We start from the raw sequence: 24,207 nt of genomic DNA on the forward strand, positions 1-24,207 counted from the left end.
TACAGCAGAACATTAAATTCTCAGTCTAAGGCTTTGCTTAGGCTTTTAGGCTGATTGTATTATCAGGAAAGGGGGTTTAAAACTTCATGCATTTTACAGTCATCCATGACTTCAGGGCTGGGAAAGTAAAATKAAAAGAGGAGACTTCTGAACAACAGATTCTTCTAGTCTAGCTCTTGGTTTCTAGTTTTGTAAAAGAGTTCTGTAACACGTACATCTCCTTTGCAAACTCTGACTAACATTCCCAAATTGTCATAATTTAATTACATTTCAACAACAAATTAAAATGTTTCTAGTCCCTACAGTGAGGCACATATATCTGAGCCACCTTCAATGCGTATCCTTTTCACCACCAAATCCTAAAGGAGACAAAAATACCTCTACTTGTTCCTTCTGATTGGCAAATTTCTGTTCTGATATACCAAAGACTTGAAGCCAAGATTTTACTGCAGCTTTCCTTCTGATTTTCCTCTAAGGAAGTCCTGACACCTTTGTTTGGGAGTTTTGGCTTCTCTTTGCTCACCAGTCTGAGGATTAGGATTGCTGCTTATAATTCCCTGCCACAGAAGAGATTTCTAGAGATTTGGAGATTTCTAGACTGATTTAGTCAATGGAGTGGCAAGAGTTTGGCTCTGAAATTTAAGGCACATGAGTAGTTTTTAGAAAATTGCTTTCAATCACTTTTCCAATATATTCAATGTCTGAGATCCTTGCATAATATGGTATTAAAAGGACACTGTCAGGTCAAATTTGGTTAAACATAACTAATGTTCAAAAATTAAGGTTTCCAGAAGTAAAGAAAGAAATCAGAGTGTAAAGCACAGGCAAACAAACACATGCAGCCCCACTTCCTTTCAAATTCTTCCCGATGAGCAGCGAGAGCAGACAAGACCTAAAAAGCCAGGCCAGCACAGATACCAATATTTTCTAAGAAAACATCGTGCTGCTCTGGACACTTTTCAATTCCATGCAAACGAAAATTAAAAGGCACACATCTTTCTAGAAGAATAATTTTGTCCATTATTGAAATACAAATTATTGAAATACAAAACAGCAGCAGTTGTCTTTGATGACACACTGTAGCTCCAGACAGGTGCACATAATTAGAAATCACACAATGACTAGCCAGTTTACATAACAGGTTAGTTCATTTAGGCAAAGCACAGTTGTGCTGGAAATTAGGCAGAACAATCGAGTTGTAAGTAGCTTACTGAAACTGCAAAAATTTGTACTGATAACAGAGAAACAAAGTCTTAGCTAAAACAGTACTTGAAGAACTGAAAAGTTCTGTCAAGCACCATACCTCAGCTCTGCACACACTGTATATTTAGTGAAACGAGTACACAATGTCACTTCCAAAGAACTGGAGATTTCTAAAAGACCTTAATTTCTAGGGCCAGTAATTCTGCATTGTTGAACAGGTTTGCCAAAATTTTAGCAAAAAAGAAACAAAAAACGTATGCATCCAGATTTTTCCAGATGAGAAATTCTTTCTCACCATTAAAATTATCAGAGGAAAGCAAACATTCATCAAAAAAGCAACAGCTGATCCTGGGGCTAAAAGAATTGCCTCAGGACCCAAGTATACAGCACCTGTAAAGAACCTTTCTGATGATGTCAATAATCAGAAATGCCTGAAAGATCCAAAGTGACTTTTAGTGCCTGTGAAGGAAGCAGGTTCTATTTGCAGGTGAAAGCATGTCTGTGAGAAGTCAGCATAGTGCAGTCCACAAAGACCAACCTTTATTCAAACACCTCAGAGGATGAAAAGAACTTTCCCTTATTACAGCTACTGCAAGAATCCACTGCAAGCTGAGTGTCCTAAAATACCTTAAACAYTTTAAAAAGTAAGTTCACATATATCAAGTACGTGCAATAACACAATATATCTGAAATGCAGTCAGAGCTCCTGTTAGCTAGCACTCAAGAGTATTTCAGAAGAGCTTGGGGTTTAAGTGCATTGGTGTCTCTTGAACCCTTTCTCCTGGAAACTTCATGKCAGCTGGTAAATTACTGTAAGCAGTAAAGAGACTTCCAGCTTATCAGGCTGTCTCACGTAAGCTTTTCAGAGCAGGAACTTTGTGGTTCAGCATCCACTCCATGCATGCTTTTGCTATGAAGTAATAAACCAATTGATGGCTAAACAWGGAACACCACTTTGGATCCACACGGGGTAGAAAGAGCATTGCAAAACTCCAGTCACATGCAGTAAGATATGAACCCATGTGAGGTTTTCAGTGACCTCTTAGGTCTTCTAAAATTTCCTTGTGTTCAGGCTACACTGACACAGGACATGCCCCTGGCTTTGTAACACAGACATGCCATGGCTCCTCTGATCTCCATCCCCATGATACATCRGTACCTCTGTTACTAACAAGCAGCTTTTCCTTTTCCAGTCCTTCTCACCTATTYCTTTGCCCCAGATTCTGCCGAAATTCAGAATTGTAAACAAGTGAATCCACCAAAAAAATCTCATCACTAAATTTCACAAATGTTTAAAAGTATTGTGCTAATAATTTCATTTGAATGCTTCCACTGTTTATCAGTTCACCATGGCCAATTATAAAAAAACTACCAGCTGAGCTCAAACTGCCTTTGCAGGCAGACTGCAGATTCAGTAGCACCAAGAAGGTTTTGCATTTTCCCTTTTAAAAGACAGTATATAATCTCAAGTCACAGCAGAATTTCTGTAATTATTTCCTTGTAACCAATTCAAACTCATCTGCTGGATATGTGTTCTTAGATGTTCACAAATACAGCAGAAACACTAACAGACATCACCTGTGCTTGCAGGATAAATGCAGACACAAGTCAGAGRGAGATAACAGAACTTCCTATAACTCTTCAGTCATGCTGAAGAGAGGTTTTAGAATMTTTTCCCTCAGAACAAATGTAGTCTTTGAGCCTCCCAAAAACATATAGATTCAATCTTCACTTTGCAGAGTGCTATGGCATTTTCTTTCACAGTATTCAACTGCACTCCAAAGCTAAGTATGCATGCTTAAGTGATTTTCTGGATTAGACTCTTGCATCAAATGCATTATAAAACCATTTCCACTATTTTGAACCCAAGCTTAGCCAAAAAAACAAAACCCCTTTGACTTTAATGGGCTTTCCAATGTGGTGCTTTTGATCCAGAGCAGACCACACAACACAGCAAATATCAGTAGGGTTATGACAACAAAATGCAGGAAATAYTAAAACCAAAACCCTCCTTGTGAAAAAAACTTCAGCTTAACTCCTGGGTCACTGAGAACAATGAACTGATAGAAAGCTTATCCTAGTCTGGAACATTAGACCTTTAATTCGTTTATTACTTTCTACTTTTTAGGTTTATTAACTACTCAAGTAAGCCTTTCTGCTATCCCTGAACATGCAATGTTTCAGAAAAACACATCAAACAGCACTTGGATATGCTCCAAGAGCATATCCAGCTCAGAATGTGAGTGCTCATGGAGAGACTGCTGGTTTGCAGCTGGAGGGGCTGAGCAGACCTGTCCCCCTGCAGACACCATGGCACTGGACTCGATGGGCAAGGCCACACAGGACCTCACATTAACCCTGCTGCCAAAAACCCAAGCTTGACAAAGGAGCTAAACAGAGGAAATCTCAAATGACAATTTCTATTCCTCAGACCTATCCTTGAAACAGGTCCCACAAACATTGCTAGAAATCTTATGTTGTCACTGGACATCTGAGAATTACTTACGAAMAGGTTTCCCCAACTGGAAATGTAAAAAGTCTTTGTGATGTGACACATATTTCAGTCTTCCACATACAGTGGGTCACTCCAAAACCCACTGCTCTAGAAGCATGATGATTGTTGAGAAAGTTTGGCTCTGATGGCTTTGTAACTATGGCCCATACAGATAATGAAAAAAATCCGTGCTTGTGGCTGATGGCAGCCACCTTGATAAAAGCTAACATTTGGGTTACTTTGGCACTATATACACTATAATACTGTATCTCATCTCTTATAAAATCAATTTTATGAGTAGCGTAAAATATGGATTATTGAACAACTTAATCATACATAAAGGTACAGAAATACATCTTCTAAATATTTTAATTGATGGAAAACAGTCCAAATTGAAGAATAAATWATAGGGCATGCCCAAAACATGCAGCAACCAAGAGCAGGCACCAATAATAGAGAAAAAAGGGCAATTTCTCTCAACTGTATTTGCTACTTATTACAAATCTTTGAATATAACCATGGTTTTGTTATACTGTGCCTCTTTTGGAGACAAAATTTGCAGGGTTTTCTTAAAGGACATTCCTACCTGTCTTACCAGCAATATTTTGGAAGCCAGTCCCAAAGAAAGTCAGGCATTTGGTCTTCTTTTATTAGCTAATACAACATAATCAGAATATAATAAATATTCAAAGTTACACACCCCATATTAAATTATTATGTTGTAAGTAATTTTAAAAAAGTGAAAGTACAGGCAGCCATAAGAAAATGATGTTTCAGATGTATTATTCAGAGGGTTAATAAAATGCTTTAAGTCTCATTTGGATTTCCACTGTGAAAGCCAGTCATTGGAAGCCAGTTCTTACTTGTTAAGCACTTGATCTTAGCAGAGAGCTAATCAACTTGCTCTTTTTGAAATTGCGTCTTACCTACCTAAGACTGAAAAATCACAGAAGTCAATCACCCATTGCTGTCACAAACATGTGCTTTCATCAAAGGATTCAAAATCCCAAAGCACAAAGCTCTTCCTAGATTTAATCAGGAGGAAGAAGCAGAGAAAAAATTGTCTGATAATAAATATCAGAACTTTGTGTTTTCACAACTCAGGATTTAATATTGACTGGAGAGGGGAAATGCAAATGCAGGTTACAAGATGCAGCTGGAGGAAACATGAAGGACCCCAAGAAGTCTCACTTTGTTAACAACCTGGTCTAGAAGAAGGTGGCAGGTAGGTTGGAACTTTAGATGATCTTTAAGGTCACTTCCAACTCAAATTATACTGTGCTTCTATGATTCCATGGCATGAGTAACCCACACAGCTCACCTCTGGAGCCTTATGATTGTTCACTGTCATTTCTATCAGAATGATTCTTTTTGTTTCATTGCTTGTCTCAGTAACAAAAACTTCTTGGGCTTGATAGCTGCATCCAGCAGCCCTAGCACACACTACACGACAGACAGACTGTCACAGAACTGAAATTCCATTTTCCAAAGAAAGAGAAAGCACATCTCAGGTGATTTCTAAGAGGCTGAAGGTGTGGTCAGTCCCACTTCTGCATTTCCCACCCAGATGCCTCTTACCTCTCCCCTCAGCTTTGCCCTCCACACCACCTGCCAGGTACAAAAGCTTTCCTTTTTTGTGCTGGCCCACTGCTAAATGGGCACCATTAACCCATCAAACGCTGCAGATTCACAAGCAGTTGCCTTCAACTAGCTGGAGGAAGACCCAGCCACGGCCTGGGACCAGCCACTGGGATCTGCAGAGACATCAAAAATGCCCCTTTGCCCCACAGGCCACCTKGACACACCCTTGAGCTCTCCACCAGGTCTTTCYGCACCTTCATGTGCAAGACACATGYCCCCACAGCAGGTTTATCCCCTTGTGCTTCCCTGCTGCAGTTGCAGGGTGTGCCAGGCTGAGCAGAACGACTCTGCAGCCACTGCCACCACCCTCCTGGACCCTCCTAGCACAATGCTGGGCTGTGGCTCCCAGCTCCCAGCAGCCTGGGCTGTGTTCCAAGGCATGCTCTCCTGGCTGCTCCACCCTGATGACAGTTCCTCTCCTTYGAGTGGCAGCTCCAGGGCCATCCAGCCCCCCAGCAGCACTCTCTGCTCACTGARACGCCTGCATCTATGTTCAGATGTCTCTTGAGCTGCGCTGGCAGAAATGATGACAGAAGGGCCAGAGCAGGAGTAAGGAGGGTGCTGCAGAGAGAATGGAAGGACGAGCTCACTGCAAGGGCTGAAGTTTCACAGCACTGCCACCCAGCCTTCCTGAAGCACTTGTTGGCCAGCAGACAGAGACTGATGTATTTCACAGAACCTGGGACATACTGTAGAAGCTCYACTATGCCTCCTTGGAAGTTAAATTTCACCAATATAAGAAAATCAAATGCACTGGTTTATAGGACTGATAGGACTAGGGCTGATCAAACCTGGGATCATCCTACCTCAGCCAGACTGGTAAAACATTTATATCCATGGCCTGACCTCAACAGTGCAGCCTAACCTGTCTGACACTACAGTCACAACAGGCTGCCAACCCTTCAGAGATATGACATCCCATTATCCCCAATGTGTAATCGCTGGCACTCACGAAAATAGCTAGAAAAACACTTCTATAATGAAAACGCTATTTTTTTCTCATCACAGGGCTGAGATCAAGATGCAGCCATGGTGTTCACCAAGTTGCAGACCATTACATCTGAAATCACTGAAGGTGGGAGGCAAGCATCTGCCCTAACACAGTTCCTCTGCAGACCTTTCCATGAATGTTAATACTGAAGAGGGTTGACCTCAATTCTCATCTCWAAGACTTAATTAGGTGAAACCAGAAGCACCAGTTTTATTAGCAACCAAAGGACTTGTGGTTTGGAAACTGAGACAGCAATACGTCACATCACCAATGGGTTTTAAAAAGTGCTTTCCCTGATGAACATTTATCAATTTACATCATGACAGCACCCAGCTTCTATCCTGTTAAAAAGAACAACAAACTTCAGCAACCTTTTTTTTAGATGCCTCATTCTGTTCCATTCTGTTCATATGACAGCCAGAGGGTATTGTACAACTCAGAACAGCAACTGCACAACAGCAGAGATGCAGTGGAATGGCAGTCCTGAAGAAAGGATAAAGACAAGYGCTTAATACATTCTGCCTTTTTTTAAGTAGCTATGGCCTCTCAGAGGGACCTCTCTTCTTTCAGGACTGGCAGGGAAARGTACAACCAGCTCAAAAACGGAGGGAAAGTGTTAGAGATGAGAAYTTGAAGCATAAGAACATGAAAGCATCAAGGCATACAGAATGGATCACAGGCATTTATTTTGAATGCAAGTTACATAGAAAGAAGCTTATATAAGATTATATATATGTTACAAGAATCAGGGAAGGTTTACACAGCATCTGATAGAGCCAGTCTGAAAGGAACACTGAAAGGAAAATCAAAACTTGCTAAACTGTGGCCACCTCGTCTTCTTCTCGTGCTGTGTACCACCCAAGGAGTTTCAAACTCATTAGTGCAATATGCAAAAAATTTGATTACTCAGCTTGAACCTACCACTTCCCTGGAGAGCACAGAAAAACTCACAGATCACTTGGCTGGGAGACATATGTGTGGGGACTCATATTTTCAGTTTCAGACATAGTACTACTAAGTAAAAAATAAATTTAAGATAATCTGAACTGCAAAAAGGAGGGATGAAGGAGTTATTTAAGTAGGAAAACAGGCAGGAAGAGTAATACAATAATTCAGRTAGATTTTCCTCCTGGCACAGTTTCATTCACCTTCCTCAGACCAGATTATAGCCACACTGACGGACATTGTAGATGAGATACAGCAGTCCAGCATGGCCTGTGCCATCCTATTTGCAAAACCAGTTGCGTTCAGCACAGTACTGACAGCAACATGAAGGGACTGACCTTCCCGTCCTACTGCTGCAGCTTCCCCATGACTTGCTATCCTGCATTGCAATCCCACTTTGAAGACAATTCTATAAATCCAGGACAATTCTGGCCTCATGACGAATAAAACCTGTTTTCTATTATTTGGGGCACCTCCCAATGAGGTTGTGCAGAGACAAATAAGAGCTCCTGGGGAGGATGGAGGAATGATATTCTGCAGCTCCCAGGCCCATGAGGTTCCCCACAAAGCAAATCAATGTTTAYAGAAAGTTTCACTGGCCCCAGAGGGGCCTACGATCATAGGTGCCAGCAACTATTTTGAAAACTGAAACTGGGCACATAAATATTTACCCACAGCCCAGAGTGATGTACTGTCGCACCACATAATTGTGTGTGTGCATGGACAGACATGCTTATTGAAACTACATTTTCCTTTATGACCTGTAGATGTTTTAATCTGCTCTTTTAAAGCTACTACACRGCATTTTGCTTTTCACTTCATGGTCAAAAAGGGGCAGAGGGGGAAAGCAGTAACAAGGAACAAGTAACAGTTATCTGATCCCTGTTCCTACAATACTAAAACAAAAAATATGACAGTGGAGCTCAAAGAGATATGTCTTTTTCTGGTACACTTTTGAATGATTCTTATGTTTTCTTCCTGATTCTGGTTGCTTTCAGGAACAACATACTTCAGCACATTCACTACTGAACAGTCTCTGTGCCCCAACCTTGTAACAGTCCAGAAAGCTTCATTTGCTGCTTATCAAGCCACAAAACAATTACAGGACCAGGTTCAAACATAACAACCCATTTGCTGCTTGCTATGGTTTTTAATACTACTATATAAGCCTGTTACTACTTTAAAAAGGTTGTTACGATACAACATAAATTTACRAAGGTCTGTAAGTTGATTTCACAACTTCAGAGATTGCTTTTAATTCAAAAAATAAAATAAATAAATAAAAAGATACCCGGAGAGGGAAAGAAAATTATGGTGATGTTTCCTTAAACTCATTTCATGCCCATATCAGTATCTGCTAATTCTTACAGGTAACACTGCAATTTCAGTGGCAGATGCCGAATACATAAGTCTCTAAAAACCAGCCACTCAGTGTTTTGGTGGTTTAACTTCAGATGTTTACAACATAAAACATTWGCTCATGTTTTTCTTAGTTTACAAGTAATTACAAGGTATTTTAAAAATTATCTTCATAAAGAGACATATAAAGAATATTCCACTGTAAACATGTTTCTTTTATCAGCAAATATATTAGAAATGGATACAGAAGATACTTGGCTTCAGCAGACATGTTGCTACATCATGATCTGTGCGAAATATCAACCAGTCTCATAATGTTAAGTATAGTAGCTGAGCTCTCCAATCCCAAACATCTGAATCACAAAAGTTCCATCTTTAAATTAAAAAAAATAAATAAATAAATAAAAAGCTTTCTAAAACCCGATGAAACAAACAAACCAACTAAACAAACCTTTTCAGTCAGCATCATAGTAAAAAGATATGACAATTTACTAAAGCCGGAGGCACTTTTCTGAAATGTTTCACATAATCTCAAGGCTATTTGAAATAGCACGACTGCAAAACCGCCGTGCGATGTCCTGTCAGTAGCACCACCAATTTGTTTTTGCAAAAAGCCTTTCACGGCTATTGCAATTCAAGCAGATCTATCTGTTTGTAKGAAATCGCTCGAGTCCCAATCTGCAGGAATACAGGGGGCCAGTCATCACCAGCACCGGCACACCAAACCCCGGGTAAAACAGCCCCCAGCAGCCCGGGGGTTTCTCTGCCGTCAGCTGGCACTGATCCGCTGTCTCCCCAAGTCACCGGGACTCTTAGGCGGAGCCCGATGGCATGTGCGGATTGGCTCGGACGCCCCTCAGGACGCGGCGAGCAGTGAGCGCCGCTGGACACGGCGGAGCGCTCGGTCCGAGCCGGTTGCCACCGCCGCTCCGAGTGGGTGCTCCCCGGCTCCCGCCGAGGGACGGGGCTGGCCGAGCGCGGAGGGCAGCGGTCACAGCCCTCGCTCCCGCAGCCTCACTCGGCGGGACACGGCGGGGACAGCGGGGACACCCCGGTCGCCCCGCRCTCACCTGCGGGTCGGCGCGCTCGCGGTGCGGGTGCTGCCAGCCGCGTCCCCGCCAGTTCCCGCCGCACGCGGAGCCCAGCGGCGACAGCAGCAGGTCCCGCCACGCCGCCATGCCCCGGACCGCGATCCTTGTCCCGCGGCGGCAGCGCGGGGCGGGCGGGGCGCCGTCCTTTAGCCCGAGCTGCTCGGTGAGCTGTGTGCTATCTGCCCCCGCTATTGGCGGCGAACGCGGGCGAGCACCGGCTCTGCCTTGGCTGCGGTCCGCCCGCGCTCCGACACGCTTCCCCACCCGGGCCCAGCTGCGCTCTTCTTCCACACTGCCCAATTCTTCCTCATATCGAGAGACCTGATCACAGCTATCCCGAACCCCGCAGATGCTTTTTAACTCTGGCTTGCCTGCATCTCAGGACCCCGTCCTAATGTCCGAGTCATTTTTCAAGGTGCTGTAGCAGTAAATTCATGTTATAAGTTACAGCACTCAAGATAAAAGTACCAGGAAGGTCCAAGAGGTAATCAGCAATTCTCTTGAATCATGAAATATGAAGACTTGAATCACAGGTAGTCATTTTTGAAGGCAAAAGGTGCAAAAGGAACAATAGGAGTGTTACAGCTCATGACAACGAACACAACCAATGAATAAGAAAACAATATGCAACCAGTGTATAAATTAAACTTCATAAGTGACAAAAATTGAATATAAACCCAAAGTTTAGAAGATTTAGGTTTTTGACCTTCCTAGTCATCTTCACATACCTTCGGTGTCACTTCTTCCACACCGACAAAACTTAAAGCAGAAACCTCAACAGCCCCTCAGCAGTTACCACTGTCTCCTGCAGGACTGGAGCCCTTGAATGTCCCATGCACCACAGCCATCAAACCAAACCGAATACCTGCTACAATTATACCAGCTGTACCTAGTGTAAGCTCACTAAACAGGCWTACACCATTCTTATTTATCCTGAATTTTATTTTGTTTCCAGTGTTTTTTATTTTCTTCAACTTGACTGTCAGACCTTACTTTTCAATCAATCTCCATTTTCTCTTATGCCAAACTTACCCTCTTCCCATATTTAATACCAGACTCCAATTCTTTGAGTTCTCAGCTCTGCTCTCTCATCTGCTTCTAGCCTACTATTTGTTTTTATTTTGTTGGTTTCAGTTGTGCCACTGTATTGATTGTGAGCTCCAACRTCCATCCGCCTCTGGATTTTATCTATATTTCCCATCCACTTGCTCTTTCTAGATGTTTCTCCCATTTTCTGGTCACTCCATTTCTACTTTTCCTGCTCAGCCAAGTCTTATATTTCTCTGTGGTGCTCAGTTCTCCATCCTCCTCCTCCCTACAGGAGAAGCTTGCCTTCAGACTATGCTGTTCCGTTGCAGGAGCCTGAGCAGAGCCTCTGTGAGCACCAGGGAAAAGATAGATTACATAAAAACAATCTCAGCACCACCCCAAAACACAGAGCAGAAAAGCCTGCTTGGTCCTTGGGCATGCCTCAGGGCCCTTTGAAATACTGCCTGTCAAACTTAGCAGTGGTTTCACACCAACTATTATTTCAAAGACAGAGAAAATAATAAAAAACTGTTTCCAGCCCCTAGCCAAACATGCTTCTCTGATTCTTACATTGCTTCTATTTTGTCTTTAGATTTTATATCGCACTTCCCACATGGTAGGTCTTAAGAAAGCATTACTGTTCTAAKAACATAATGGACTTCTAGAAATACTAGCAGGTGTTGAACATCATGCTCATTCTTTAACAAGCTACACCCTTTTTAAAAAAACATTATTTTCAATTAGTTTTTCTCAAATAAGTCCTCCTGATTCATCACAGGAGACTTTGACTCAATTTTCTAGTATCAACAACATTTACAAATGAAAGCAAGAGTCTTCATCTAATAGGATGTATCAGTCACCATTACCATGCCCACTGTTCATGTGAAGCTGAACTCAGTAAGAAACTTGAAACACAAGTATCCCAGCACATGCAGGTGCGCTGGATTTACTGGGCCACAGCAACATGTATGTGTTCCACTGACTGCAAGCATTTTCCTAAATCCAAATTTCTGCCATTCTTTCTAAGTTGTGAAGAGTCATTCAGACATAAGAAATTCTGTCTTTCCTGAAATTATCTTGCTAAAGACGTAAAAATCTTCTGTGAAAAGCTGTATGAACCAACTCTTTCACTGCAAATTCCCACACCCAATTCCTCAGCACTTCACTGATATGAAAACACATGCTATGTTTTATAACAGCCACTTTAGTAGTTCAAAGTCCATCTAACTCATGTACTCACTATCCTATTTTCTCCAGAAATCAGAACWGCTGAGATGTTTCCTCCTTATCAACCTTATTTCCACAGACCTACCTTAAGATCAGTGCTATCCTTCTTGTCCATCCTTTATGCTTCTTTTTTGTTAGTCCTGTATTGCCAGTGTCTATGCTGTCACCTCAACGGCAGTGCAGACAAATCAGTTCTTGGATTTTCCACACCTCCTGCTTTTCGTGTCCTAAGCAAGTGAAATGTACACATGTCAAAGTATGGCTGCATTAATTCATGAATCACCTTGCATTCTTTTCAAAATCCAAAAATCTTGYACCAAAAAGCAATCTCAAAGGAAGACAATACACTTAAGAGAAGCCCTTACTGAAAGAGGAATGGTTTTGTTTCTGTTATTTCCACGGATGGCCGGCAAAGGCATAAACATCCAGACACCCACTCTGTTCTCTAAGATCTGTTATATTGTACCTCATAACCAGCTAGTACATTGGAATGTTTTTGGKTTTTTTTCCATCCACTGTGTTTAATCAGGCAGAATATTACTAGACATTCATTCCAACTTCRGAATGAAATAGCCCAAACTACTTTACATCTCATGTCCTAATCTGTCCCAGAGGCAACTCCCAGTTTCATTGTTTCATCATGTCCAAGCGCACTGAAGATACTGAGTTTCATAAGACTATAAACACACCTTTACCTTTGCCTTAGTGCCCTAGCAGACCTTCAAGAACTGATGATGAAGCAAAGAGAGGAGAAAGGAATGAAACTGGTAGACTGCTTCTAGATTTCTCCCCATTCCATATCATCATCAAAAAATCAGCTTGTCTTCAGKATTATTTATCCTTATCTAACAAAATTAAAGAAGTCTCACAAGTTAACCCAGCACCAAAGGCTAGCACCAGATATAGTGAACACATTTATCAGATAATGACTGTTTCAGCCTCTGCTTTAGCAAGCTGTGGAAAGATGTTGCGACAGAATGTTGTTCATTATAGCACAAAATACAAATATTTGTTTTACCATGTAGACTCTGAACAGCAACAGAACAGAATCTTCTGCTTTGTTCTTCTCCTTTAACAAACAGTGCGTAAAGACAACCTCCTGGGATGATCTTGTCATGCTTCATGGCTTATTTCACAGTCTGTGTATATGCAGTGATTGTTCCAAATCTGATCATGGCAAATCTTCCCTCCTGCTGCCCACTGCACACTGATATTAGAAACRGATCTGCCAACAAAGGGGAACATTATTTCCCTCATCCCAAATAAAATTATTTTTTGCTTAAAAGAGGACAGAACTCAGACAGGCATATAAATGCTAGTCATCTACTGGTTCACATAACAAACATACTTCAAAGGAGGCAAGAACGAGGAGTGTTTTAAATATCGAATTATGCACATATAGGATGCCTTGTCTTCTTTTTAGGCACATCAYCTAATGGTTGCAACAAGTAATTATTGAGCCATCTGAGCATGACTCAAAATCCTTCAGAACACTTCTGACATTGTATTTACATGAAGAATTATTTTAAGTCATTAGGACAGTCTGCAGAACTTATTCTATGAGAAAATTTGTTTTTACAAGTTTAGAGTTTCTAGGCTGCCAGGAATGTAGAGGGGTAGGTTTTCTAAACTTTATGGTCACAACCTCAAAATAGCCAATGATAATTCTCCTCAAATACATTCTGAAATATCCYTGTAATTAGTATAGACCCAAAGAACAAAATGTGATGGTATGGTTTAATCTTGTTACAATCACAAATAGTTTCTGTGCTTATAGTGATGGTCCCATGGAAACCAGCATACTGCCTCCTGCAGCATGACATCACAGTCCAAAATGGAGAAACAACATTTCAGATAGTGTCTCTAGATTCGGTTACTAAATTTTCTTAAGAGAAAATTAGTAGGAAAATTAGTGGAGGCATTCTAAGAGGACTTGGTGTAGGAGTGTATTCGGCAGATTTAAGGTGCAGTAACCTTCATCTCATGTGAATAAACACTTTACGGAGGTAAAGAAACACAATGTACTTTTGCACGGCAACAACCATAGATCCATAGACTCGTTTAGATTAGCAATAGCCTCTAAGATCAACCAACTATTAACCTAGCACTGCCAAATCCACCACTGAACAATGTCAATAAGTGCCACATCTGCACAGCTTTTTAAAGCCTTCAAGGGTGGTAACTCTACTGCTTCTCTGAGCAGCTTCTCTGAGAACTAGCTTGCTCTAATGCTTGGCAACCCTCACAGGGAAGAAACTTACCCTAATTTCCAATCTAAACCTCCCTGGCACAACTTGAGGCAATTTCCTCTTGTCTTGTCTTGTTACCTGGGACAAGAAAACTAGCATCCACCTCACTAAAACCTCTTTTCAGGTGATTAAAACAAACACAAGGAAGATGCAGGATCACAGGATAACTGCTTCAGCAGTTCTTACCTCAACATTCAGTGACACCTCAGATGGTATATGTACCGAAACAGTAACACCTTAAAAATTTATGAATTTCTGGGGAGCCTTAACTGACCAATAACGCAATTCCTACTTTTAAGAATAAGTAGTCTTGAAGGTTTTCTGGAACAGTCTCAGGGAACAGTGCCTCTTCTATTTGCTCTGTCATTCTCTGTATCCCTTAGGCAGTCAACAGATTTTGCAAATGTATTACTCCTAGAAGGTATGAATTCCATCTAATTTCTCAGCTTCCTGGATTGAGTAAAATGACAGGCGTATGGATTCTTCAGTGACTTTCTCCAGATGTCAGCCCAGAACTCTCAAATCATTTTAGAACAATTTTCAAAATTTGTATTTTGCTTTWCCACCTGTTTTTTTATACTAGACACAGTCTGGGGTTGATACTGGAGCTGATACTGTTCAACATCTTAGTTGGTGGCATGGACAGTGGGATCAAGAACACCCTCAGCAAGTTTCCCAATGACACCAAGCTATGTATAACAGTTGACACACTGGAGGGAASGGGTGCCATCCACAGGGACTTTGACAGGCTTGAGAGGCAAACCAATGCAAACCTCATAAAGTTCAACAAACCTAGGTGCAAGGTCCTACACTTGGCTCAGAGCAATCCCAGACACACCCACAGGCTGGGCAGAGAAGGGTTTGACAGCAGCCCTGTGAAGAAAGATGTGGGGGTGATAGCTGATGAAAAACTCAACGTGAGCTGGAGGTGTGAGCTTGCAGCCCAGCAAATGAACTCTAGGCTGCATCAAAAGTGTGGCTGGCAGATTAAAGGAGATTATGCCCTTTCATGCTGTGTTTTGACTAACAGTCCCACAATAAATAACAGAAATATACCATAATATGAACAGTCAAACTGATTAACTTGGCATTCGTTGCTCCTCCTCTAATTTCACCTTCAGGTAACTAGATTTCTAAAAGGAAAGCAAAGTAAATCTTACTTCTTTTCAAGAAATTAAGAAGCTAGTTCCTTCCCTGCAGCTATCACCCATTTCTAAAACAACATTATTCTCTTATAAACCAGTGKCTTGGTCTTTACATAATTTTTACACCAATGTTTGCTAGTTGCTATAGTGTGGTTTTAAATTACAATTTTTATTATCACAAGAATCAGCATGAGTGATATTTTAAGTAATATTCTTTAATTTCTTCCTCATATGAAAAATCTTGAGTATTTTTCTTTTCTGAGGGAAAACTGACTAGTCTAGGAGAAGAAATGAATCTAGTTCCATCCTTAGGAATATCACATCAAGGAGGCGTGACTGATTATTCTTTTCATACTGTATTTCACAGTCTACTTTAGAATTATTTTTAGGAGTTAGATTTCAATAATTAAAAGCTGTCTTCGGTGTCTCTGTATTTGCACATTACAYAGTTGGAAATACAAAGGTTTGTCTGAAGTAGATTTGTCTTTTARATCACAGGTTTCTCCAATTTCATTAAGGTAAATTAGAAAAACTATTATGGYACACACAGATGCAACCTTCTCTGATTATTTGATTTTTAAAAAATTGTAGTTTCCAACTGACAGTCATGAAACCAACGGATTTTGGTACCTTTATGCCAAAGTAGTTCTTATACAATAATTATACAATCAGAAACAAAATTAGGTTATTTTTTAATTCCAGGACTTAAAAGAAACTGAAAGCAATTTTTGTACTCTACAAATTGAAGCTTCAAAGGGAACTATCCAGAATGTAGTATCAGGCTTCAGAGACAGGCATTCGACACTTTGCATAGATCCAACAGAATTGTGGATCTGTGTTTCAATTTCGATAGAAGAGCATCTGCTTACTATTCAAAAGAAGGATGTTACTAAATTCACCTGTGCAAGAGAAAAATGAAAGGCTCATTTCCATTCATAACTCTGCATTAAAGGCTTTTCTCCAGCTTAAACGTCACTGCAGACAGTACAATGCTATTYTGTTTAATTTTCTCAACCTCATACTTGGTAAATCACTTAGTTCACTATATTCCAATCCAAACATGAACTGCAAGTATCATATACGAAAGGTGGAAAAACATTTTAATGCTCAGCCAGTCCATATTCCTTCTTTCAAAAGTTCATTATTGTTAAAGAAGACAAAAGAAATGCAGGAAAACAATCACTCACCATAATATTTTTAAAAAGAAGCGAAAGTTGTAAACAAGTGTTTACTTTGCCTGCATTGTGCTTTCACATTTTACCCCTGGGAATGGTAACATATCACTATTAAAAAAATTATTTTTTCTTCAGTAGTTGGAAAAGTTATTATCTGTATGGCTTTAAGCGAAGAAAGAACAGTGACTTTTTAAGTCTTTAGAAATTACCAAGAAGTCATGTTTTTTTCCACCAAGAACATTCAAAATATAAAACAACTATTGAGTTTACTTCCAAATACAATATATACTGCAATATATATTGTTAAAATGTACATCAAGATCTAATTAATATAAAAATCAGGAAGTAGGACTCTTAATAAGGAAACAGGAAAACACCTCTCTTCTTGAATTTTCCTCATACACCTCAAATATAGTTACCTACATACAAACATTTAAATACTAATTAATGAGTTAGTTTCTTACAAATTAGCACTTACCTGTTTCTTCCTCGTATTACCCTCGTACTTTTTAAGTAGCCTCCAGCCACTGATTGAGGTTTCTCTCCAACACACAATCCAGTAGTTTGTTCTCCAGTTCTAACTAAAGGAAACAGTGATATGAAGCAGTGACAACAAAATCCCATGTATTAAATTGATAATTAGGTTGGGTTGCTTGCTTTTGGTTTGTTTCTTCTTTGAGGGATGGGGGGATTCGGAGAGTATTAGAGATGAATCAGAATTCCTTRACACAACCTTTTCACTCTAGTTATGCTGAAAACCTTGTGTCACCTTATGATCGGGAACTTGTGACTTGAGCTGCCCTTATTTATGCGTCACAGTAAGGAAATGATTAGCATTCATGATGTCACTGCTTGAATTTTCAGTAGCAGTCCGGAATAAAAGCATACCCACAACATTTTCCAGATTCACCATGACTTACTGTGTRTGTGTATTGCCACCTAGAGTGTCAAAGTTATAATGTAGGCATGGGAGTAATAGCCCAGGTATACCAGTTATTATGAAATGTTTCTTTGAGCCAAAGTGTTGCTGTAGAAAGCAGTGAGTCTGCAGTCTAACCCCTCTTACCACAGTCATCAGATGCTTCCACAAAATACAGGAATTTCCCCAAATGAATCTACTGTTTTGGTTAGAACATGCTGACAAATGCTGGACATTATCCAGCATTATCTTTGGTTTCACCTGGTAAAATACACATTTGCACTTATATCTTCTACACAAAGGACCTTTAGATTTTCCAAGCACCTATATACGTGTGCTTTTCAAACATCCCTGGCCAACAGGAAAAAATATCAACAAGTAACTGTCGAAACAGTAAAAACCCTTAAGCTTGTGACACTGAATTTTCCTTTTAGAGAGAAATATTTTAGGGAATAGCTAACTAGACAAAATACAGKTTTTTTTCCTCTGAAAAGTAAAACCGTATCCAATTAAAATCATCAGTCAATATGTAGCTACTAAGTCCTGCTACATCAGGACTTGTGATGACATTTTAAAAGAACATTTTCGTCTCACTGGATATTAATGCATATGCAAATTAAATAATGCAAATTAAAACATCTTAAGCTTACATATATATATATAYGTTTATATACAGATTCTGAATGAAAGGTCTCTAGAGAAATGCAGTCAAAAGCCAAGACCAGCAATTCGGCAGTTCACTGTTACAGAGACACCAGACACTAAGAAATGCAATTTCTTCTCATACCTTTTGCCAGCTCTAATGTGAAGTTTATGTAACCTATTATTAATCTCCCCACCTGGCCCAGCTTTTGTATAACCCAGATCCTCAAGAGTAATTTCAAGTAGTTTTCCAATCCTTTTAAATTCACCTCTATTTGCAAGGAGATGAATGGAAAAAACAAATCAGCTCAGGAAATGCTCTAAAAGTAGCCATAAAATTCCAGCCCATAACAGAGTCCACAACTGGAACAAACTAAGAGGAAAGTGCTTGCCTACAGCACAATTTCAAATGAAGTAAACATATGGTTTACATCATACTGCAAGCTTAATTTGTTTTAAAGGGCTTATTTATCTTGTTAGGGGATATATCAAACATGTATTTCAAAGACAATAATAAAACATCTCCTGTTCCATGAATATAGTGGAATGACAGATTTTAACAGTAAAATGCACTCTATTGCTAGGACATATCTACTTTGTGTGAAACACCAAGATTTTAAATGAGGAAAGCATGTTGCAAAGATACTAGCTAAYAATGCAAAACACTGGATCCCAAGAACACTGGATGGTATGAAGTATTMTAAAACTCACAAATACAGGAACGCATGTATTATCCAGGGTTAAAAACCCCTAGATCATATAACCAATCAAAACACCACAACAAATTAACAGATCTATTTTTTACCCTAATTTATTTGGGTTATAGTAAACATGAAATAGCAGTTTTATGGTCTTCTTGCCAGAAAAGGAGTTCATTGTTAAAAAAAATTCCAAGTACCTCCTCAGACAAGTTGATGTATTTGGACTTAAACAAAAATGTCAAAAATGTCCAAGAAAAATGCCTATCTTCCAAATACATATCCAGATCTGACAGAAGGTAGGATACCCAAACAAGCACATGATTTGCTTGAGTCACTAAGCCACCTCCTTTCTTCAGTAAGTATTCAGAGATCTTAACAAGCTAAATGAATAAGTAACCAATACTTATGAAGCAAAAATACYAGAAAAAGTTTCCAAACATTTACCAAAAAAGCTGAAAAGCTATTTTAAGCAAAAAGACCTAATAAATCAAGTTATAGAAGCAACAATCTTATGAAATAAAGTCCAGATCTTCACACAGTAATAATGCCAAAATTTTCAGATACACACAGGTGAAACTTTATTGTCCTTTAGCAAACACATTGTTAGAAAAAAAATAAAATTCAAAAGTTGCCTTTTTCCATAATGGTCACAGAAAAAATACAATGTTATCTATCCTTATGACAAATCATATTTGCAAAATGTAACAGTCTTCCCATACAACCTCAAACTATTATTAAAGACACATATTTCTAATTGTCCTTCAAATTGTAAATAAATTGCAAATCACAAACATTAAGTTCATACTTCACAGCAAAAGAACATTATTTGAATGAACTTCTGAAAAAACTTTCTGCAAGATTCACAGTCTGCAAAAACTACACCTCATTCAGTAAAGTTTGAAAAAGTGTGTGTAGTCATTTTATATTGCACTACCTTTCCTTGACACATCTGCCCAAACCTGTCATTTAGATGATACCAACTGGTTCACAGCAAACGTCACAAAGACTAAGAATAGCAGTAACTTTAGAATGAACCATTCTACTGGGTGCCCACTGCTGTGCACAATGTGAAAAAGAAAAGGCGAAAAACCTTTTTCACCATGAGAATGTGAAAACCTTTCAGAACAGTGGCAGGTATCAGAATAAAGTATCCCCTTTTTGTTCCCCTTTTCTGCCACACCTGGCTTTTGGTTTGCATAGAAAAGGGAATGTTTTGTCTCATTTTGATAGACTCTTATTTTTTGGTTTAGCTATTATACAGAAAAAAAAACATTAAAAATCACTACAGTTTGTGTGCTTTATGATAAATTCACATGTTTAATATTTGACTTTCAGGTACCATTCTTTTTTTTTTTTTTTTTTTATGAAAAAAAAAATTTTTTTTTTTTTTTTTTGTTCAGGGCAGACAAATTGATGTTCCATTTCCTTACAACATATAATATATCCACCTGATTCTTTTAACCGCACCCCAGAGTTCTAATTATCTGCATTCTTCTTTTAGTCTGCCTCCATGTTTTCAGGTATTCTTGTTAAACATCACACAGCCTCCTCCGTACTGCACGCGTTCAGACAGCTTACTAGTAAGCACCCAAAACTGATTTTCCCATCTACTTAGGCAACTCAGATTTGCTTTTAAAGACTGCCACAACAGCTTCTCCAAGATGGCATAAGCATGCTTATTCACCTACAGAACAAAACCTGAATCCCAATGGAAACAAGTTTCCTGGGAACAGATGCACCACCGCTATGAAACAATGATCAGGTTTCCATTTCGGTCTCTGTAGTATCAGTCCTTGCAGCAGTTTTAGCRTCCGATGAAGTATCTTCATCTGGGTTCTGAATATCAGACAAATCAATAGCAGGCAGTGGTGCTCTCCAGTACAGGAATGAATTATACTGACAGAATTCTTCTTCTTGCTTTGAAAAGATATGAATAAACAAAAAGTTAACATGACATCAATGTGTATCTCAGCAACAGAATATTATAAATAAAATAAAATAAAAATATAAATAAAAAACTTTCTAGATGAGAAACTCAAACAAGGAAGTTAYTCAGCTGTAACATATTAAAAATTATTTTAATTTTACAATTTTTAACTAGATCATAATTTACTTTTGCCTTTTTTTAATATTCTTGCAAAGAATTATGTAGCAACCTCAGGGATATTATTCCATAATTCCATCAATTTCTTCAAATTACAACTTTTGCACAGAAAAAGTGTAAAACTTGTGTAATTATTGGACTTTGTATACAAAAACTGGTCACCGGTTTTTATTCTCATAGCAGTATAGAAACTTCATACACATTTAGAAACTGGTATTCAGAAGAATGTATTTAGCTACTTTACATCAACTAAGAGGGATGGTATTTGCAGGATAAATAAAGCATTTTGTAGTGTTTAAACCATATTCTGCTTCCTCTTTTCTGTATCCAAATCTTGTATTCAGGAGAGGAAACCTTAAGAATCACAGAATATTCTGAGTTGGAAGGGACCCACAAGGATCCTTAAGTCAAACTCTTACGTGAATGGCCCATATGGGGATCAAACCCACAACCCTGTCATGAGCACCATGCTCCAATCAACTGAGCTAACTGGACAGTATCACAAAGAAACTTGGAGAAACATGTACTCATCTACTCACATCACAATTTTGTCAAATTTTTTTTGTCTATGAGAAAGCATACTGCCTGTTTAGAACCATGTCACAATTATGAACAGTGGCCAATCTGTGTTTGTGTGCTTGTTTCTATGGACACAATACACTTAGGAAGAGGAATTCTCAAGTCATTCCTTAGGCCCTGAGCATGTGTTTTCTTGTGGTACGTAAGAACAGGGAATGCTGCCACAAACATAAAATAACAATGGTTATTCATTTCTAAATAATAGTCTGAGAGTACATAAACACATACTCTTAATTTTCAGTTCAGACTACATGCATAATTCGTCTCAAAGATCTCAAGTCTACAGATCAGCAATATTTCAGTATATTGGTAGCTCCAAGATTCAGTGTGAAAATGAAAAACTAACATCAAGTACAAAAGACAGGCACAAACACTAAACATTCACACCTAAAATGGAAAATAAAATGCCAAATATTCACCTTCACCAAGTATGCTTCAACACAGGTTTCAAGTAGAAGTTCTATTAAGGTAGGCAACACATAGCAAGCACAGAGACACAAAACCTCAGTTTCTATAGAGTAAGTTCCTTAATATTAAAGGAGTTAGTTTTCCAACTCTAGCTGTAAAAGTGTGCTTGTAAATTAAACTAATATAATATTTCTTCTCTGGCTAACTGTAATATAATGATTTAAACTTGAACAAAACTACTGTGAAATTAACAATATCTCAATCGTACTTATAATGTAAGGAAATACACAAGACACAAATRGCAAAGAATAATACCAACCTAAGTGCTGCATTTTGAGAAAGATATAAAAACCAACATCAGAAATATCATTATAAAAAAATTTAAATATATTGATAGAAAACACAAAAACTGGAAGAAATGCCTCTAGTCCGAGGTGTTAAGCAAACTTTATTTTAAAATCAAAACACTTTTTACACCAAACTGTACTYAGAGAAACACCCCATCAAAAATACACTCTTAGAAAAGTATATTATATAGAGAACTAATCTTTACTGTGTGGAAATTCAAGGGACTTGTGGTCTTTCTATMACTGCTAAAGCTTACAAAATTATGCCAAATAACATCAGGAGTAAGTAAAAAAATTCAGCATTATACTTGTGATGGGAGTTAAACTGTTCTGTAGAGGTTTGTTCAATTTAATTACTATGCTTATGAACACACGTGTTCTCTCTTCAAAAAGGAGAGGCTTGTGTTTAAAATGACTGTAAAATATTCATAAGACATAGAATTTTTTCCTGAATTTCTTTTTGCCTTAATTTTACCAGCCATCATCCATTAAACCCATTAACCAATCAACCATGAAAACACAAAAAAGCAGAGCTTGAAAGAGTCACTATTTTCTTTACAGATAACAGATGGGTGTTATACTATAAAAGGCCTCAAGTTCTCAAAATCAAGTCTTCAATTGCAGTTCGAAGCCCCTCTAACCTGATCAGACTTTCTCCCACTTCCGTATCACTGAATCTAACACTGGTCTTATTCAAAAGGTCCAAGGCRGAGGAAAAGCAAGTTGTGACATGCACCAAACTTCTAGATAGGTGGGAAATTTGATCTACACTTTTTCTGGTTGTTGTTTTCTTTTCTAGTGGTTCTCTTTTTGCTTTGTTGGGAGTTGGGGKTTTTTTTTGTTTGTTTGTTTGTGTCTTATTTTTCTGTTGTTGTTGTTATTAAAATTTTCTTAGTACCAAATTTTGTTTTCTGAACTACWATGCAAAATGTAGTCATGGTCAGGAACAAGAACGTATTATGTTCAAAATTAACCAGAAAAGTTGTTTCAACATACTCTGATCATTTCAACACTGACACCCTTACTTTGACCACCGCCTCCGCTAAATGTTTTCGTTAAAAATCTGGCATTACTATTAAATGTCAAAACACGAAGCTCAGGATGCTGCCGCTGTATTGAGCCTACCCTCACCCACACACAACAGAGGCGCCACCAGCATCACCWCTGCAAGCTTCCACCGCGCTGCTGGGTAGGGATAAAACTGAGCAGCCTCAGTAAGGTGGACACGCGGCTCCCCATCCATTTCACGGCGCACAGCGCGGGAGTGAACGGAAAAAAGCTGGATGTTACTTCTCTTGCTTCGAAGAAGACAAAAGGAAAAGGAGCTTTAAGAGTSCCGCGGACAGAATGCGCAGATGGGGTTGGGCGGCACAGATCGCAGCGTCGTGCCCGCCGAAAGCCCGCCAGCACCCCCGGCGGACGCCCACATCCTGCAGACACGCTCCAGCCGCTAGCGGCACCGCCCCGCACTTCCCTCCCCGGAGACGAGCGACCCGGGCCCGTCCACTTACCTCGGCGGCGGCGACGGCCCGCTCTTTGACCCGGCCGCCGGCGCATCCCTCTTCCACCGGCGCGTCCTGGGGCTCCGCGCTCCCGCCGCGCCGCCGCCGCCCGGCACCCTCGTCCCCCGGCTGCTCGCGGGGGGCGCCGGGCCCGGGCCGCTTCCTGGGCGGCGCCTCCGCCTCCTCGAGCGGGCGCTTGGGCGCGGCGGGGCCCTCACGCCCCGGCTCTGCCCGGGAACGGCGCTCGCCCGCGCGGGACAGCGGCGGCTCGCGCAGGAGCCGCTTCACGGGCACGTGACACATTAAGGGCTCCGCGCGCCGCTTGGCCATGAGGGGCCGCGCGCCGGCGGCTCGGCACAGCTCCTCTCGTCCGCCGGCGCATGCGCGATCGACACGCGCTGCAGAGCGCATGCGCGCCGCGCTCAGCACCCCTGAGGGGGCGGGGCCATCGCCGCG

The 24,207-nt window shown here is 40.0% G+C and overlaps 2 protein-coding genes across 4 annotated transcripts in view; both read right to left on the minus strand.

Annotated features, from left to right (window-relative positions):
* The window catches only part of LOC130577362 (transient receptor potential cation channel subfamily M member 6-like), a 74,251-nt gene extending 54,080 nt beyond the window's left edge, over window positions 1–20,171 (minus strand). For all 3 annotated transcript variants that reach the window (XM_057372652.1, XM_057372661.1, XM_057372668.1), the window contains exons 1-3: window positions 17,028–20,171; window positions 12,999–13,205; window positions 12,066–12,207 (exon numbers count right to left, since the gene is read on the minus strand). In XM_057372652.1, the coding sequence (XP_057228635.1) occupies window positions 12,066–12,095 (30 nt within the window). In that variant the 5' untranslated portion in view covers window positions 12,096–12,207; window positions 12,999–13,205; window positions 17,028–20,171. The remainder of the gene's footprint in view (window positions 1–12,065; window positions 12,208–12,998; window positions 13,206–17,027) is intronic.
* A 16-nt stretch (window positions 20,172–20,187) lies between these two features.
* Window positions 20,188–24,162, minus strand: CUNH9orf40 (chromosome unknown C9orf40 homolog). Its single transcript, XM_057372700.1, has 2 exons — window positions 23,761–24,162; window positions 20,188–20,728 (listed from the first exon to the last, which is right to left on the minus strand). The coding sequence occupies exons 1-2, from the start codon at window positions 24,160–24,162 to the stop codon at window positions 20,570–20,572; spliced, it is 561 nt and encodes a 186-aa protein (XP_057228683.1). The 3' UTR covers window positions 20,188–20,569.
* Between the last annotated feature and the right edge of the window lie 45 nt (window positions 24,163–24,207).

This window comes from Malurus melanocephalus, unplaced genomic scaffold (assembly GCF_030028575.1).
Source record: "Malurus melanocephalus ecotype Western Australia unplaced genomic scaffold, MMel_1.1 scaffold_7, whole genome shotgun sequence".
Taxonomy (NCBI): domain Eukaryota; kingdom Metazoa; phylum Chordata; class Aves; order Passeriformes; family Maluridae; genus Malurus; species Malurus melanocephalus.